We start from the raw sequence: 20,531 nt of genomic DNA on the forward strand, positions 1-20,531 counted from the left end.
GTGTGTGATGGGTAGGTTTAGGGGTGGTGTGTGTGTGTGATGGGTAGGTTTAGGGGTAGGGTGTGTGTGTGTGTGTGTGTGTGTGTGATGGGTAGGTTTAGGGTTAGGGTGTGTGTGATGGGTAGGTTTAGGGGTAGGATGTGTGTGATGGGTAGGTTTAGGGGTAGGGTGTGTGTGATGGGTAGGTTTAGGGGTGGTGTGTGTGTGTGTGATGGGTAGGTTTAGGGGTAGGGTGTGTGTGTGTGATGGGTAGGTTTAGGGGTAGGATGTGTGTGATGGGTAGGTTTAGGGGTAGGGTGTGTGTGATGGGTAGGGTGTGTGTGATGGGTAGGTTTAGGGGTAGGGTGTGTGTGATGGGTAGGTTTAGGGGTAGGGTATGTGTGATGGGTAGGTTTAGGGGTAGGGTGTGTGTGATGGGTAGGTTTAGGGGTAGGGTATGTGTGATGGGTAGGTTTAGGGGTGGTGTGTGTGTATGATGGGTAGGTTTAGGGGTAGGGTGTGTGTGTTAGGTTTAGGGGTTGTGTGTGTGTGTGTGTGTGTGTGTGTGTGTGTGTGTGTGTGTGTGATGGGTAGGTTTAGGGGTGGTGTGTGTGATGGGTAGGTTTAGGGGTAGGGGCAGTGGCAGTGTGTGTGTGATGGGTAGGTTTAGGGGTGGTGTGTGTGTGTGTGATGGGTAGGTTAAGGTGTGTGTGTGTGTGTGTGTGTGTGTGTGAGAGAGAGAGACGGGTAGGTTTAGGGGTAGGGGCAGTGGCAGTGTGTGTGTGTGATGGGTAGGTTTAGGGGTGTGTGTGTGTGTGTGTGAGAGATGGGTAGGTTTAGGGGCAGTGTAAGGGGATAGAAAGTACGATTTGTACAGTATAAAAACCATTACGCCTATGGACTGTCCCCACATTTCACGAAAACAAACGTGTGTGTCTGCGCGCACGTGTGGATGACATCATAGCCTCATGACTGAGGGGGATGTGGGCTGGACGCCGCAGAAACGGCTCGGCGCTGCATTCAGCTTTAGCTTTATCACGGCACTAAGAGCTCTTTAATTAGCCTTCATTAGCAGTAGCAGACACAGCCCCAGCTGCTCCAGTCTCACTTCCTCTCGCAACAATCTGACGATTACTCACAGCATTTATGGACTTAATATTTGTGCAACCACATGTGTTCTGATGAAGAGATCTGGTTAAATCCATTTCTTTTCCAATCCATGCCACTCTTAACATTTGTTTCAACTCATGTTTGGGTCAAATATGGGCAAATCCAAACAGTTTGGTTTAAAATATTACTTAATAATGTAAGTTATGAACTTATTATTTGTACAAACACGTGTGTTCTAATAAGATCTGGTTAAATTAAACTATTTTCCATCGTATGCCACTGTAAAATTAGTTTTAAACCATTTTTGGGTCAAATATGGACACATCTAAACGCTGGGTTTAGAATATTATTTATTAAGTTATGGAGTTATTATTTGTACAACTACATGTGTTCTTATGAAGAGATCTGGTGAAATCCATTTCTTTTCCTTTGCATGCCACTGTAAAATTTGTTTCAACCAATTTTTGGGTCAAATTTGGCCAAACGTTGGGTTTGAAATATTAGTTAATAATGTAAGTTATGCTGATGATATTTGTGCAACCACATGTGTTCTCATGTAGAGTTTTGGTTGAATCATTTCTTTTCCATTGTATGCCACTGTAAAAACAATGTAACCCATTTTTGGGTCAAATATGGACACATCCAAATTGTAGGTTTAAAATATTATTTAAAAATATAAGTTATGGCGTTATTATTTGAACAACTACGTGTTCTTATGAAGAGATCTGGTTAAATCCATTTATTTTCCTTTGCATGCCACTGTAAAATTTGTTTTAAACCATTTTTGGGTCAAATATGGACACATCCAAACGTTGGGTTTGGAATATTATTTAATAATATAAGTTATAGAGTTATTATTTGTACAACTACGCGTGTTCTCATGAAGAGATCTGGTTAAATTATTTTCCATTGTATACCACTCAAAAAAGAAATTCAACCCATGTTTTGGGTCAAATAAGGACATACCCAACTGTTGGGTTTAAAATATTAGTTTCAAAATAGACGTTATATTATTATTGGGTAGTAAAAAATGCTTTTTTTGTATATATATAAAAAAAAAGAATAATGTTCTGTGTCTTGTTTTGAGTCTGAACTTTTGTTGTTGTTGTTGTTTTTTAGAACATTTTTACTGAAATGTGTCCTATGGTGTGACACAATCGAGAATAAAGGGAAATGAACACTTTTACAGTGGTTCCAAGAAAGTTCAATATTTGAGCGATTGAGAGACTAAATCTTACCATGGGGCTCACAGTCACATGACCTTGAATGGGGTCCAACTAATTAAACTTGTCAGTGAAAGTGGCCGATTTCAAATCAGGATTTGGTGTCACACCGGAGGACACGGTTTCAGAGACGAAATCTATCGTCCTACGCTTTTCGAAATATATGGATGGAAAATAAAAAAGGTGATTCTGTAATTTAATAAAAAAGACATTATTATTAAAAATCATGCCTAAGGTATTTATTAACATTTGTATGCTTTTCATTTTAATCTATAACAGTTGTAAATTATTGAACTATGATTGACTCATTCAATTTAAAAACATATCTAAAGACAAAGCAGTTTTTATATCAACAGGACATGTAAGACATTTTTAACAATTTACTGCATTTTAAAAGATGACAATACTAATTATATTATACGACAACAACCCACAACCATGTGTTCTGATGAAGAGATCCGGTTAAAGCCATTTATTTTCCATTGCATGCCACTCTAAAATTGGTTTCAACCCATGTTTGGCTGAAATATGGACAAACCCAACCATTGGGTTTATATATTTCCAAATTGAAGCCAGCCGTTGGGTTTGTCCAAAGTGCATGCACATGTTGTGTTCATAATACTTTCATTAATTAAGTTCAGGTGCTCTCATCTCCATTTAATACATTAATTTTACCCTAATAAACCCATTCCGTGGTTGTTGGAAACCTGGCCTAGTTATACAGTAGCAAGAAACCACAGGCAGTGTGAAACTGTCTCTTAAGAGTTGTGTGTGTGTGTGTGTGTGTGTGTGTGTGTGTGTGTGTGTGTGTGTGTGTGTGTGTGTGTGTGGTGAAAGGGGCTGTATTTGAGATGACTATTGAAGGCCTTTAATGGTGGGCTTTTGGCAGGACGGGGTGTGTGCAGCTTTGAAGATGGTGGGGGTTTCTGATGGCTTCCAGTTGTTGATGTGAAAGGTCTGGAACTGTTTCAAACCCCTCCTCCAATTTCTTACTTAAGTATTTATCACACAGAATATCTGCTTTCTGGCTTCAAGTCACTTTAGAAGAGCTTTTATGGACACACACGTTGTCTCTGCACTTAAATGGTGAAATTTCTCTTATTTTAATCTTTTCACTGGGCAGCAAAGAAGATTGATATCATCTGTAAATATATAACAGCATCTAGAACACACGGTTTTACCCCTAAAATCCTGATGTTGGAGAGAACGTTCATATTAGAGTAGTTTGGAAACATGTTTTAAATGCTTTTGAAAGTCTCTCAAGCTCACCGTGGCTGTATTTATTTAATCAAAAATACTGTAAAAACACACAAAAAATTGTATATTATTACACTTTCAAATAACTGTTTTCTGTTTTAATATAATTTAAAATAAAAATGATTTCTGTGATTTTAAAGCAGTTTTTTCAGCTTCATTATTCAGTGTCACGTAAACCTTCAGAAATCGCAGTAAAATGCTGATTTTGTGCTTTATCGTTGGTGCTCAATTATTAATGATGGTTCTAATTTGTATCAATGTTGAAAAACATTTGTGCATGCTTAATATTTTTGTGGAAACTTGCTTTTGTTTTCTGGATTCTTTAAATGGAAAGGTGAAAAGATCAGCATTTATTTTAACAATGTAAAAATATAAATGACTTTACTGTCTTTTGATCAATTTAATACGGTGTGTGTGTGTGTGTGTGTTAAATATACAGTACAGGTCAAAAGTTTGGACACATTACTATTTCTAATGTTGTTGGCTTCATTCAGCTTTGCATCACAGAAATAAATGATATTTTAAAGTACAATAAATAGAAAAACAAATATTTTAAATTGTAATATATCACAATATTTAAAAAAATCAGTATTTTTGATCAAATAAATGCAGGCTTGATGAGAAGAAATTTCTTTCAGAAACATTACAAATAGTAATATGTCCAATACGTCCATATGTACTTTTGGCCTCGTGTGCGTGCGTGCGTGCATATATATATATATATATATAAATATAAATAACTTACTCCAAACCTTTGAATAGTAGTGTATCATGGTTTCCACATAAAAAGCAGCATAACTGTTTTCAACATTGATCATAATAATAAATGTTTCTTAAGCTCAAATCCTCATATGAGAATGATTTGTGAAGGATAATTTGACACTGAAGACTGAAGTAATGATGATACAGCGTTACATCATAAAAATATATTACATTTTAACACATATTGAAACCGAAAACAGCTATATTAAAGTGTAATAATAATTTAAATTTTTACAGTATTTTTTGGTCAAATAAATACAGCCTTGGTGAGCATTAGAGACTTCTCTCAAGATGTATAAAACCATACACAGTTGTATCTTCTACGTTTATTCTTTGTGACAGCAATGTTTGTCCTTGTCCCTAACTCCGAGCTGAATCATTTGCTGTACTAAACTTACACTCTTCCCCGTGTTCCCGCAGGATAAAGACAAAGGCTCGTCAAACAAGACTCCTAAATTGGACCGCAGCGATGGTGTCAAAGAGATGAAAGAGAAAGCTCCTAAGAGGAAGCTGCCCTTCACCGTCGGAGCCAATGGAGATCAGAAAGATTCTGACTCTGGTAAGGGGATGGGCCAGTGTGAAGCACTGAACTATGGGTAACAGGAAGTGTGTGTGTGTGTGGGCTGCTGTTGTTGTTGTTCTTTAGTACTGTGTGTGTGTGTGTGTGTGTGTGTGTGTGTGCTGATGGAGAAGCCGTTAGTCCAGTAATTGGGATTTTATTGGATAGGACATGCTGAGACGGGTGAGATTGCATACTCTTTTGTTTACGTGGATCTTTTAAATTTACTCTGAATGTGGAATTTTTCAGCAAGCTGCACGTTTATGCTGCTATTTATAATGTAGGGTCAAATGGTTGTGTTGTGTAACTTGTTTGGAGAGACGGTTTGAATGTACGTTGGGTTTGTGGTTGTTTTTTTCTGCAGTCGAGGCACAGTCTCTCTAACCTTTTAGCAAGCCGTTGGCACACACACACACACACCCTCCCCCTTTGGAGACGTGGCCGTAAGGCGTTAAATCTTGCCCATTTTCCCTCTCATCAGACAATGCCTGAAGTGCTCATTGTGATGCTAATGGGGGGTGTGGTCACGTCCATTCTTTAAACGGCCTGCCTCTCTTTCTCTGTACGTTTCCAACACTTATAAACACTGAAGTGTGGCTTTTGCATTTGTTTTATCTATAAATACCCGTTGAGTTCTCATATTCAGCGGCCGTGCGTTAGCAGCACCAGCCTCTGTGAGGGTAGCTTGGGTTTTGTTGCATGTGTTTTTGCTGCATCATTGTCTGATCCTAATGGAAAGCGTCCAGCTCTTGGCGGTGCTCCAGCTCATGCACCCTTCCCGGGACTTTCTCATGTTTTGAGCTGTTCTCTCCATTCTCTCCTCCCTCATTTGGATGATTTCCAGCACAGGACTAGTCAGATTTTTTGTTTTATTACCGCAATGAGCGCAGACCATATAAACCGTTCGGCTGCTTCTGAAAATTGGACGGATAGTTTTGCTACCATAGAGACAGAGCGGCACGCGTCATAATCTGAAAGCCACAAACCATCCGTGTCCATTGACTTTCAATCGGGGGAAGCGTCTCCTTGCTATTTCTGACTTATTACAAAAAAACGTACAATGTCTAAAAGCTGATATCTGACAAGGTGTACAGCAAACAAGTTTAAAAAAAAAAAAAACAGAACCAAAGACCCAGAAGTGTTTAGAAGCTGCTGACCCAAAAAAATGAGCGTTTAAACTCCAGGGCCATTTTTTGGGCTTAGACAACATATACATGTTTATGACTTTTAGCAGTGTTTTCTGTAACTTTAAAGGGTTTCCTGTAAAAGGACACCAACATTTTGAACCTAGACCACTGTATGTGTGTATGGGAGGCTTTTCAATTTGGGTCGGCCAAATCCAGGCGGAAATGGCACCAGAGTAATTTAGTGTAAATACATTACTTTGTGTAAAACTAATGCCAAAGTGATGCATATCTCCAGAAAGAAGAGACTCTAAGCTTTTAAATGGTGCCACATATGAGGACAGAGCTCCTCCACAGACATTTAAAATGGAAAGTAAATACATGACAATGTCAATCCTGACCCTGTACAGGGTACACAGAGTTTAAGCGTTTTAAGACAAAAAAGTGCATACATGCAATAGAGACAGAGCGGGACATGTTATATTACACTGAGAACTACGCCCACTGGAGGGGAAAGTGATCAGCGACACGAAGTATAATATATAAAACTGACATTTGGATATTTGACTAAATATTTACTGCACACGAAGACACACTGAGTGTCAGGATCCCAAAATGTCCCCATTCCTCCTTCTGAAGCTTCACGTCTTATTGCCTTAGTGTCCACTTTCGTTTTCTCAAACACTTGTTTTTTTGGGTCGACAGCTTATAAAAACTAATTTAGCTTGTTTACTGTACATCTCGTCACACATATCAGCAGTTCTGTTTTTTGTAATAAGTAAGAAATGACGAGGCAGCCTCACGCAATGCAAAGTCAATGGAGAGCATTGGATTGTTTTCCCCCGGTGTGGGCGTGGCCTAAATACGCTCTGTCTCTATGGGGGCTTTTTTATTTATTATGAAGCATTCGTAGTTTCTACGAAAGCCACTATAAACTCCATCGTGGCCTGAATGAAATGGAAAGGAAGATGTTGCAGATGGAGAGTATTGTTGATTAAGCTGCAATGAGCTTGAGTTAGTTCCCCAAAGAAAGCAAACCTAAGAATAGTATGAGAACAGCTGAGATGATGACATTTTTGCCAATACTTGAAGAGTTCAAATGCAAAGTCTGGCTAATGTTTTCTTTTAAATTAGCTTTTATTTTATTTTTATTTTTATCTGGCTCCTATGTTTAGGTTCAGAAATGTCACCCTAATGGCAATGAAAAGTTATTAGTCAGTTCAGGGCTCGACATTAAGCATGTTCATTCACTTGTCCGAGTAAAAAACAAAGAAATGTGCTTGTCTGGAAAAAGTCTCCTTTTGGTTACTTCAGACTGCCCTAAAATGTCCATGAGCACAACTGAGGTATCGTTTTCCAGCAGTAGTCGTTGCAGCGTGGCTTTCATGCCTGATTTTCGTGGCTAAAAAGTGCATTGGGAAACCTCCTTTCTCTAATATTATTGATTAAGGGTGTTGAGCACATCATTCACTTAACCAGCCACACAAAGCAAACAAAGAGAGCAAAGAGACACTAGCATTGAGTTTTAAAATTAGAAAACATAGTTAATTTATGTTGTTATTATATTAACATAGTATATTTATAGATAGTATCATAGTGTTATTATGATTCCCAGTGTCGCCGACTCCTGGTAAAAAACAAACTAATCCGCTCCCATCTAGGGCTGTACTAGAATATTCGAATATTCGTTCGGTGAGGTGGCATTCGATTTTCAGTTTTGAGATTCGAATATTCGTGTTTTTTTTTTTTTTCAACACGTGACTTCCGTCGCGGACTCATTCTCACTCATGCTTGAAATAATAATAATAAATTAAAAAAAACACTGCAACATGCTTTCAATAAAAGCATCGCGCATTTTAAAGATTTAAATTACCAAAAAGTCAGAATAAGACAAAAAATAAATCCCTTATATAGAATAAAACTAATTGTAATAGATATTACATTTTGTGTCATTTTAAAAACAATTCATTTATTCTTATTCAACTGTTTATAAGCATGCTACCGTGTTCTTTATTTATTACAGATCATTGAAATCACTGTGTGTTACTAATTTAATTTCTGTTTTGGGATTCATTTGTTTTAAAGAAAGGTTCGTTATTAATACCTTATTAAAGTTCTTGCTCTCAACAGACTTTGTGTTTTGTATCACTTGTGCACTGTCCGTTTTCGGAGCATAAACCTGCCCGTGTAATGCGTACCGGAAACTGTTCTATTTAAAAGATTATTAAATGTGTATTAATATTTAAAGAATGTGTGCCACCTGATCATATTGCACCAAATGCAACACTGCACTCCACTGGGTCTGCCGCAACACATTTACGATGCCGAAGAGTGAAACGTGAAGTCGTGAAAGAGGATACAAATGCAAACCGACACTATTATTATATATTTAGCCCCACCCACCGAAGCTTCGAATATTCGATATTGATTGCCACCTAAGCTTCGAAGCTGAAAAAATGGCATTCGAAACAGCCCTACTCCCATCCCACCCCTGTGATTAATCAGGGTGTCCGCGGGGTTTTAAAAAGTATTAAAAAGTGATAAATCAAAATTGTCAAATTTAAGGCCATTAAAAGTGTTAAATTTGGCCTCAGAGGTATTATTTCTTTCCAAATTAGGTATTATTTTTTCAGACTATCAGGTGTCCTATTATATTGAAATTCTATCTGCGTTCGCGTTAGTTCGTTTAAATATGGGCTTCAGCATATCTGGGCACATAATCAAAGATCTTTCGTCTCCGTCTCAGCGTATGTTTGATGCTGACGTCATATTCAGTGGTCGTTCGGCATCATCTCCGAGCACAGCGCGCTCAACAGAAGTGGCTGGCTTACGTTTTATTTTAGACTTGCTTCAAGGCATATCTTCAACGACTATCCTCATAAGAGCAATCTTAAACGATGTATATATATATAGTCTAAAATGAACAAAGAGTTGTGAGAGAATGAGGCGCGATCCATAGATCCGCGTGTCTGTCTGCTCTTAAAGGGACCGCAGCCAATAAAGCTTCCTGTCAGTAAAGTTAAAGAACAAAGGGAACAGAGAAAATGACTCGCTGCGCTTGACTAAATAACTTTTGTAGCTTTAATAAGGATTAACTATTTAATTTATAGTTTATGCAGTGCAGACTACATATAACTTTGATAACTGTATTACATTTCTGTATATTTCCTAACTGTTAAGACAGGAATGGCAGGAATAAACATGACATTTATTATGGATTTATGTTAGCATTGTTTTAAGTTTACTTAAATTAAAAACTGTTATATTTTTGAAATCCTAATAATGAATGTAAAAAAAAAATCAGTAACTGTATTGATATCAGTGATACTGGCCTTCATTCATAAAAAGATGCCATTTACACAAGTATTTAAAATATACTGTCTTTATGTTGTTTCTACATTAATTTGATTAACTGTGAAATTATTATATTAAAAACGTACAAAAACTTTTTTTATTGCGATTAATCACAGAAAAAATGTGTGATTAATCTAGTTAAAGTTTTTAATCGATTGACTAGTTTTTAGTATTTTGTTTAATTCATCAACTTATCACAGTTATAGAAATGTAATATTTGGCTCAGGTTTTGTTGTTGGGAAAAAAACACTAAATAATTTAAATGCTGAATTACCAATTATTAATTGAAATCAAATGTGTATTCAGTAATGCTTCTCCTCAACCAACTTTTGTGAATGTTGAGATGTATTTTACTGTGTCTGAATGATAACTTATAACAGATTTCCTCCTAGTGTCGATTTTAAATCTATTCTTTTTTGTTTGTTATATATGTCAAAATCTGTGTAAATAATAGAAAGGTCGCTGATTAACACTTGCAATTCAGTGTCGTGATGGTTTTAAAAAATATTCTGAAGGTAGTAAAAAAGGTATTAAAAAGTAGTAAATTTAACTTAAGGATTGCTGTATATACCCTGTTAATAGTGATTTTCTTTCCCATCCCGTGGGATTCCTGTAAATGCCAGCCTCTAGTGCATTCTCCATGATGGCATAATTGAAATCAAAAGAGAAAAATACAGTTGCAAGCACATGTCTGTCATTTATAGGCTACATAAAGAACATTATAATTGTGTGTTTGGGACATGGATTAAATGGTGAGGGTTTTGTTTTTGTAATCAGGCTCTTAAAAATGATATGAAAAGTTGGATTTAGATTTATCGGCCAATATACGAGTTATCGGCTTTCAAACATAAAGAGTTATTGGTTATCATATCGACCATAATTTTGCATCCCAGCGTACTACCACTAATTATTTAATATGATTGATAGCTTTTATGATTATACATCTCTACTGTGTTTGGTACGTTATAAAACAACCAAACTTTATTTTATTTATTTCTAACTTTATTTATTTGCACCAAGTGAAAACTTTTAATTAGGGATGCACAATATATATCGGCAGCTAGATCAAATTTGGCCGATATATTAAAGCTGATAAATAATGTATTATCTCCTTCAGCGTAGAGACTCCAGATATTACTGTTAACCATGATTGCTTTGAAATGTTTGAAATATGATTGGAATCACTTCAAAAAAAGGAAAATACAGTTGCAAGCGCAACATGTCTATCATATCGGCTACATACAATTATAATAAGAACATAATGTGTATTTGGGACATGGATTTAATAGTAAGACTTATAATAGTAAGTGTTTTTGGCTCTCAAAAATTATAGATTTAGATTTATGTACCGATATATCGGTTATCGGCATTCAAATGTATAGAATTATCGGTATCGGCTAAAATTTCCATTCCTAATTTTAATGATTTATTTCTGTGTTTTAACTGCTGCTTTAATTTTAAAACCTGGCATAGAAAAATATATACTGTATCATGTTTCAAACAGGCCAAATGAAAAGTTCTGGCCCCACCCAGATCATTATCGACCGTAACTGTATCGAAGTCCTGGGGAAAATGGAGCCAGCTTCACTCTCGTCACAAAAGGGTGTTTTCTGTCCTCCATTTTCTGGAAGATTCCATTTGAAATGCATAATTTATCCATCTGATATTTTTACATCTCCCTCCCCGCGTCTCTCTCGCTCGTGCGTTCTGCATGCAGCGAGACCGTGCCACGGTCGGCTGTGCCACTTAGCTGTAGTTTCGGAGCGACCCACAAGGCCCAGGAGCACTCAGGATACTTCTCTCCATCTCTCCGTCTTCCTGCCTCCATCTTCTGTGTTTGCTCATTACGCGCTTTCTCGGGCCACAGACATCTTTGCTGCATTATGTATAAGAGGCAGAACTTGGCATGGAAATTGGATGCAGTGCCACAGCTAGTACTGATGCATTGCTCGCAAATAATAATGCATTTCCAGAGGAAGTTACAGAGAAGCTGCTTTTTTTGGGGGGGTATGCACTGGATGATTTGATATCTTTGGGCATGCGTGCTACTGAATGTTGTGGATCAGAGTGAAGGGAGTGGGTTGGCTGATAAGAGACAGTAATATTTGCTGGTCCACTGCGGCCCACGCTTTGCTAACGCTGGCAGGCATGTGCGCTGGTACACACACTATTGGTCTCCGGCTATCATGCGCACACACTCGCATTCAGAAAGTGTGATAGAAGAGATTTGCTGCTGTCTCACACCGTGCCCTAACTACACGCGACACGATAAGATTCCAGCAAAAAGCAACTTGTCTGTCTAAACCAGGCACGACGTGACAACGAGATGCAAAAAATCAATCAAAAACCACAGCCAATCAGAACAGCGAGTGGGCGGAGCTCTAGCGGCAAGTCCACGGCATCAGAGATTAATCTTGACAGCACTCGCAAGGAAATGAATAAGTACATAATCAAATTCACAAACATTACACCATTTAAACTACTAAAAATATATACTGAGTTACCAAAACAACCATTAGCATAGAATAAACTTGTTTGTTCACAGTAGGGCTGTGTGATATTTAAGAAAAATGCGATATCTTGTTAATTAATGCGATATGCGATACGATATTGCAATTAGTGTGTAAAATCTATTTAAATTATATAAAACTGAGAATGAAACCATTTGCATTTCACATTCTTTCTGGGAAAAGAAAGCAAAGCTACAACTTCTGAAAGTGACCAGCAGTGTTGTAGAAAAATGTGTCACAAATTGTTCACGTTTCGGTGCGCGTGTCAAACAGCGCGAGACTGCAAATTGTTTTTCGCAAATTATTGCGTTTAATAACTCTTTTTAAAGTCAAGCAAAGTCACATAAGTAACAGTAATGTGCCCAGTCTATTCTCTGCCCGATGTGTGACCTAAAACAGACACTTTTCACAATGTTGAAGTAGCCTATTAAAATTATTCAGATATTGCGATCCATTGCGATATGTACATTTGCGATATTTCGATATATTGCACAGCCATAGTTCACAGTTTGAACGCTCTTGTTTCAATGTGTTTATTTTTTTTTTTTTAAATACTACAGCTAGTAAATTATGTGTGATAACATTACAAGCTTTGAATACATTTAAAAAGACAAAATGATGAGAGAGGCAAATAATATTGTATGTGATTACACCAGTGTTGAGTGTAATTAGTTACTGTTATTTAACTACTTTTCTCTTTAAAAAGTAAAGTAAGGTATTACTCTTATTTTTTCTGTAAATTAAAAATAATTTAATTACAGTTACTTCTGATGCCCTTGGCCCCTTAAATGTATCTGATATGATAAAAATAGCTGTTTTTACCTGACCAGGAAAAAGCGGAAGTGCGGGTGCCCGGCGACTGTGTCCCGTCCCGTCATAATAAAAGTCCCGCTACTCGCGAGCCGTTTAGAATAGGCGCCCTCCAGTGGACGAAAAGTTACATAGTGCACCTTTAAACAAACTTTCTAAAATGTCTTGTTTATCCAAAAATGCAAATCTTATAACATTTTAATGCAGTTGTATTCTTTTATTATTATCAAATTATTTAATTTGATTGGTAACAGACCTATAGTGTCTTATTTTAATTGAATGTACAGATCATATGTAAGAATATAATATAAGATTAGGGGTAAAAATGCCCTTTAAAAAAGCAAATTTTTTACTCGGATGAGTGAATGACCGATTTACTTATCCGAAGGACAAGCACATGAACATGCTTAATGTCGAGCACTAATGAATCGTGTTTAAAAAAATCCAATTAATTATCAATAGCATTTTCAAATAAAAATGTGGTCCGTTGAAAACCAGATTTTTTCCACGAAAATCTCATTTCCCCCAAAAAATAAGTCTGAAAAATGGGGGATCGTCTTATATTCGGGTATGCGGTATATGTCCAGCTGGCCTGGTTTAGATGCAGGGGTGTATAGTGTATTGGACTGTATTATATCGTTGTATTATATGTTATGTTGTGCCTTGCGAATGAGCTGCAAACCCAATTGGCCCACGGGGACAATAAAGTTAACTTCTGCTTAAGAGGTGAAGCGTGGCCTGCGATCACAACGCCTCTCGGATATACATCAATATTCTGCGTTTTCTCTGGATGACTTTGCTCATCATCGAGGCTGGTGAAACCAATCCTGCCACTTTTTTTAACCCCCTCCCCCATGCTGTCCTTTCATCTGCCATGCATAAACTATTGACACAACATCCTGCTGGCACTTCCTGTCTCTTCTGCCTTCATTTCCTGTTTTCACTGGGCAGAGAGTTCTGGTGTTTGACTGCGGAGCCATGTGAAATGTTGGGTTATTACCAGGGCAAGCATTACTGTTAATATTGCCTTTCTGCACAAACCCTTAACCATACATCTTTAAAGCTCCTGACATGAATAACTCATGCGATATAGCGTAGAAAAGCGAAAGTAAAACCACACCTCTATAAGCAATTTTGACTTGATAGAAACCACCCGGAGAACCCTAGCAACTATATCCCAATTAGAGTTGGGGACCATTCCCTTTTTAACCAGTACCTGTTTTCAGTCCTTAAGAGAACTCATTTATAGAAGTGTTATTATGCCAGAACTGCCTTGGGTCTGCCATTGTCTGTGATGTTTGTTCACTGTAATATTTACCTTTAAATATAGGCTATAGCTACTAAATTTATTGAATTCATAAAAACAACCATATTAATATTTTTTTTTCTTTTTAATTCAATTTCGATTCACAAAAAAATCCCACAAATTCTGCGTTTTGCATTTTTTGGTAATCAAATGAAGACATTAAACTTTAATTTATCTTTTAATTTGATGAAACAAAGCTGCACAAAGCTTTAAATATACTGCGGATCAGCACCATTCATTCACACAAACATGCAGGACACACAGTACTCGTAAAGTCTTTTTGCGCTTTAATATTCTCAGACTAGGGCTGGGCGATACGGCCTAAAAATAAAATCTCTGATTTTATTTTGTTTTAATTCGATTTACGATTTTTTTTCTGATTTACGATTTCTCTCTCTCTCCCTCTCTCTCTCTCTCTCTCTCTCTCTCTCTCTCTCTCTCTCTCTCTCTCTCTCTCTCTCTCTCTCTCTCTCTCTCTCTCTCTCCCACACACACACACACACACACACATTAAGGAAAGCAATAAGTACAAACGGCTGACAACTTAAAGCAAATTTTGCTTTTATTTCACCCAAAGCAAGACGAATGTAACACCAATTTCTGGGATGAATAATAAATAAATGAACACCCTTTTGGAATCAAAGTCCCAGCTGTGTTTTAAGTCACACTTTGTAGTTTAGACTAAAAGGAGTCAAACATTCACCAGTAGCACCATTTTCTGAGGAAAACTAGACAGTGACATTTTTTATTGCATCTAGCCCAAACAATGCAACAACATACAGGGATACTTGGCATGAACATGCACTGCATCTTACTCAGCAGAATAGCATTTTTTAAACCAAAAACGGAAAAAACTCCACGTCTGTCTTGGCAAACCCATACCAGTTCCAAACAACATATGATTTTATTCCTTATGACAGCTTAGACAACATATACGTACATGTTTATGACTTTTAGCAGTTTTTTATGTAACTTTAAAGGGTTTCCTGTAAAATGACACTGACATTTTGAACCTAGACCACTGTATGTGTGTGTGGGAGGCTTTTCAATTTGGGTCGGCCAAATCCAGGCGGAAATGGCACCAGAGTAATTTAGTGTAAATACATTACTTTGTGTAAAACAAATGCCAAAGTGATGCATATCTCCAGAAAGAAGAGACTCTAAGCTTTCAAATGGCTCCACATATGAGGTCAGATCTCCTCCACAGACATTTAAAATGGAAAGTAAATACATGACTAGGGGTGTCGTATTCGAATAGTCGAATATTCGATCTGTAATTAACATTCGGAAACTAAAAATACTATTCGAATTTCATTTTGTTAATTGGCTGGCTGTAAATGCGGTGAATCCATGAGAAATCCCTCTAAATCTCGCAGTTATAACTCAATCCACTGGGTGGCGCTGTGAAGCAGGTTAATAAGTTAAGTGCATTTGATCACAATGACGTCTGCCTCACGATGTCTGGAATTACTTAGATGAAAATTGAAAATACTGTTACAAAATGGAGTTACTTTTGATGAAATCAATTACTGAAACTGAGTTATAATGATATCACCACCACAAACGAGAATCACATGAAATCCAAACACCAGTGGAATGAGCGATCACTGCTCAGGAGTGCAGGTAAGCTCATCTGTACCCCGAGTGATGGCGAGATAACTGATGATAGCAAAATGATCTCCAGACAAATGCTTCCTTTAAAGTTCTTTGAGGGTTTATGAACAGAAAACACAAAGTTCTTCACTCAAACTTCACTTAACCGTTATCTTTGTCTCCGCAACGCCTGTCAGTGGCGCATTTTCTCACCCGAGAATAATATCATAATCCAATAATATTATAGTTTCTCTCTACATGAAAATGTGAAACAATACAAAGTAAACACATCAGCCATATCAAACACACACACAGGTCGGTAGGCTATATAGCCTATTGACGTGTGTGTGTGTATGTGTGTGTGTGTGTGTTTGTGTGTGTACGTTCTGCACGCTGACTGACGCGCTCGTGCTCCTTGAGCTTATAATGCTTTTGTTCTTTAGGGATTTTTTTACACACTGTTTAATGTTTTAAAGGGGGGGTGAAACACTCAGTTTCAGTCAGTGTCATGTCAATCTTGAGTACCTATAGAGTAGCATTGCATCCTGCATATCTCCGAAAAGTCTTTATTTTTTTAATAATTATATAAGAAAGATGCGCTGTTCCGAGTCTTTCCGAAAAAAGCCGAGCGGGTGGGGGCGTGTCGTGTGAGCGGAGCTAAATAATGACGTGTGCAGCAGCGCGCTGTGTGTTGAGTCGAGCGTCATCCCTAACAGCGGTAAAAAAAACTTTATTCAAAAAAAAAAATATGGCTTTTAATCAGATACAGCCATACATCTATGATCCGGAATCAGACCCAGAGGCTGCAGTTGAACAGGAGCAGCAGCAAAAACGACTAGAGCAGGACGTCTGTATGTGGTAAGTTACAAGTTATACACTAACTATATAATATGCTTAGCGGCTTGTGTTATTTACATATTTATACTTGAATTATATCGTCGTATTTTTGTCTTTGAAGGTGTACATGTGGGAAGTGCAGTTGTGCACGTGTGTGTGTGTGTTTACGCGTGGTTTGTGTAGACAATTGTAACGTTAGTAAGCGGACTGGTTTTGCACCGCAGGCTAGTGTTTACATAGATAGACACGGAATAGTAGCGCATTTGAATGAAGAAGCGCGCTTATTTAGTTCAACATATTTCCCCCCTTTGTGTATTGTTGTTTGGAGTGCTTTTACAATACACAAACATAAAGTTACACATATAGTGGCCAGCTAAACAAATGTACACGCACTACACATCGCATGCTCCATTGATCAATTAACTATACGTGATCATGTTTGGGCTACTTGATGAGCATAGGCAAAGACACAGACATTTGAAGCACTCTTACTCACAGCCTGCGGTTCTAACGTTAGGACCTTTATCGTTGGGACTGCTCCATCCTTCAGCATTAGGCGATTGGAAAAGCCGGCGTCAAGCTGGGCCTTGTTTATGAAACAGTCGGCACCGAAATGCAGTGAACAGACATAAACCTTTGCGCAACTCAGTTGCTGATCCGGAAAAGCAAATTACATCCACTGTTGCCTTAACGCGGGGTTTTTGGCGAATCTGTGCAGGACTGTCTTGGTCTGGCAACCAAAAACCCACTTTTTTGGTGACATTGTTATGTGCTATGTGTAATTGTCACCTGTCCAGCATCCTACAAGCCCCGCTTTGATGGGCGTAGGCTGTTGCTTTCGCTCTCTCCCTCGCTCTCTCTCACGCGCTTCCGGTAGAATTGTCCGTAAGGCCCATACAAGGAAATTCCGCCCCCACTAACGTCAATGGGGACGCATGATCTCAAAAAACTTGCCGAAACTTATGACTAACCGGAAGTAGTATTTTTGACAAAGAAATACTCCCATCAAACGTCCACCTTAACTTTTGAAACTTTGTCTATGTTTAGTATGGGATTCCAAGTCTTTAACAGTGTAAAAAGATCAGTATGCATGAAACAGCATTTCACCCCCCCTTTAAAAACCTTAAGATATAACGTAAGCGTGTTGTGTGCATTGCCTAATCATAAGCTTGTTCAGAAATGGTGACGACATGTTGAGAAAAAAAAAGAAAGAAACATCTCTCATTTTCTCAAAATACCTAATTTAAATAAACGAATATTCGATTTTTATGAGCCCAAATATTCGAATACAATATTTTGGGAAAATGCCCATCCCTATACATGACGATGTCAATCCCGACCCTGTACAGGGTACACGGAGTTTAAGCGGTTAAAGTGCTGAGTTTGGAACCCAACCCTAATCCCAATGCATAATGTGTTTGACTGATGTGGTCATTGAACATTGGTCTGTCGTCCCTGTAACCCTCAGTCCCTGACCTAGATTCCCTTCAGCCTTCAGTCTCAGAGGCAGAGCTTGTAGCAATATTGCCTAATTTGTTTCGAACTGAGGACTGATAAACTGCTGACACTGTAGCATCTTTACATATTTTGAGCTCGTGAACATGTCCTTGGTACATCATGGTCTCATTTCAGGGTTGTTTGTTTTTTAGTTGTTCAGTTTTGATCAGAGACGCTACAGACCTGCTCTTCTGGTTTGGGTTGTTTGTGAAAAACTCGTTACATCGCCTCCATAACTGTAAGGTTATATACATAGGTTCAAACTATTAGCAGCATTTCATTGAAAAAGTTTAATGTTGCAGGGTTTCCTTGGGTTGTTAAGTCTTAAAGGGATAGTTCACCCAAAAATGAGCCTGATGTTGATCTGCTGACCCCCAGGGCATCATAGGTGTTGTTTCTTCAGGAGAACACAAATGAAGATTTTCAACTCAGCCGTTGCTCGTATAATGCGTGTCAATGGGGTGTATTTCTATGAGAGTAAAAAACACACAGACATACGAATCCATATTAAACCCTGAGGCTCGTGGACACACATTTATTTCTTAAGACACGAAACGATCGCTTTCTGCCAGAAACACAACAGTATTTGTGTTATTTTTTACCTCACATCAGACGAATCTCCTCTAGTATTTCCAGTGACATTACTTCCGTCGAATAAGGTCAAAATACCGGCGCGATCATAGCTGCCTCATTCGGCTGATTCGTGCAGGCACTAATGAGGATTCTACGTAAATATATCTATGACTGCTCCGGTATTTTGACCTTACTCTGCGGAAGTAATGGGTGAACTATCCCTTTAATTTGACCTTCCATAAATAAGGCTTTAAAAATATCTTAAATTGAAGCAGAAAGTTTTAAATTCAATATCATGGCATTAATTGAGGACCCTTTGATTTCTGCGATGCAGGAAATGTGGATGGAATTCTTTTATAAAATGGGAATGTCACGGAATTTGTCAAATTTGGGATAAATCAAAAGTAGGTCAGTTCACTTAAAGGGACAGTTCACCCAAAAATGAAAATCCTGTCATCATTCACTCGCCCTAATGTTGCTTCAAACATAAAGCCGTTGATTGTCTTTAGAAACTTTGGAATAAACCGATCAATTCGGATTAGTTTTACAAAATCTTTCTGTAGTTTTTAAAGCATCAAAGTGGTAGTTGCTTAGACTGTCAATATTTCCGATTTCATTAAAAATATCTTCGTGTTCTGAAGCAGTGGCGGCGGTTCATATAAACCTAGGGTATGGCATCAGTCCTGGCCATACAACAGCAATGTTCCCAAATAATCACATTATCCTATATCTAAACAAAAAATAACTTCCCAACAGACTTGACAACAACAAACAAATCAATGCGGATAAAAAAGGGATCTTTTCCATGTTGATCAGAGTTTTTTGTACTAACGTTAAAGGGTTAGTTCACCCAAAAATGAAATGTCTGTCATTAACTCCTCCCCCTAATGTCGTTCCACACCCGTAAGACCTCCGTTCATCTTCACACACAGTTTAAGATATTTTATATTTAGTCCGAGAGCGTATGCAAGTGTATGCACATCTCGGGTCGAGTCTGGTTTGCCGCTGAAAATCTTGTTGCATCGCGTCTCTGATTACGCCTGGTTGGGACACGGCGCTAGGCTGTTTAAATTTGCTTTTCAAAGCTGCAACAAAACGAATAAATCAGACAGCATCGTGAGATGTTTATTTCCCTCGCTTGTCTGAATGCCAGGGTATGGCATCTGCAATCTGCCATATGTAAACGCCACCCCCTTTTCTGAAGATGAATAAAAGTCAGTCAAATTTAATTTAACTGTTAAAGCAAGTCCAGAAAAAAAACAAGAAGCTATAAAACAAAACAAATATAATAAAACAGATTTAATAGGGCTCTATATTTAATTGCGAGCACTGCAGAAAAGTTATGTTCATCAGGATTTTTGTTTTCCAGAACAAATTCAAAACTCCCTTAAATCAAGATACACAAGTCTTGTTTTCTGATAAATTAAATAAAATTAACTGAGTTTATGATTAAAACAAGAACAAGTGTCTGTCATTGGGTATGAAAATGACTTGCATTTGAAGTACTGTTATATAATATTTATGTGCAGTTTAATAACAACAACATATTTTTAGAAATAAAATGTAAAAAAAATAACTCTGAGAAACTCAAATTTATTTTGTGTTTAAGTGCCCACAGCCTACACACAGCCACTCTTCTGCATTATGGTAACCATAGTATTACAGAAACTCCTCAATGTCCAACATAACTGAACATTAAACACTATCATAAACTAACCACATCTTTCCCTTCACTGAAAAACACATAAAATAACACTTTAATCCATACATTTACTCTCCTAACGCAGTCCCTTGCGAAGCATGCTGGGAACTACAGATCCACGGCCCAGTTAGTTATGTCAGGACAAATATTTAATGCAATTTTAACACAAATGAATGAAGTTAACTTATGTTTTGAATATATTAGGTTGATTAAACTCAATTATATTGAGTTGAGACTAAATTAGATATGCTTAAGTTAAGTGGACACAATATAAATGTCATATCTATGAAGGGCCTGAATCATTTGTGTGTGTGTGAGAGAGTATATATTAATTG

The 20,531-nt window shown here is 37.6% G+C and overlaps 1 protein-coding gene across 2 annotated transcripts in view; it reads left to right on the plus strand.

Moving 5' to 3' along the window:
- The window catches only part of ankrd11 (ankyrin repeat domain 11), a 218,477-nt gene that overhangs the window by 167,545 nt on the left and 30,401 nt on the right, over nucleotides 1-20,531 (plus strand). For both annotated transcript variants that reach the window (XM_067452027.1, XM_067452034.1), the window contains exon 4: nucleotides 4,752-4,890. In XM_067452027.1, coding sequence (XP_067308128.1) covers nucleotides 4,752-4,890 — 139 coding nt within the window. The remainder of the gene's footprint in view (nucleotides 1-4,751; nucleotides 4,891-20,531) is intronic.

Source organism: Pseudorasbora parva, chromosome 1, assembly GCF_024679245.1.
Source record: "Pseudorasbora parva isolate DD20220531a chromosome 1, ASM2467924v1, whole genome shotgun sequence".
NCBI classification, from domain to species: Eukaryota; Metazoa; Chordata; class Actinopteri; order Cypriniformes; family Gobionidae; genus Pseudorasbora; species Pseudorasbora parva.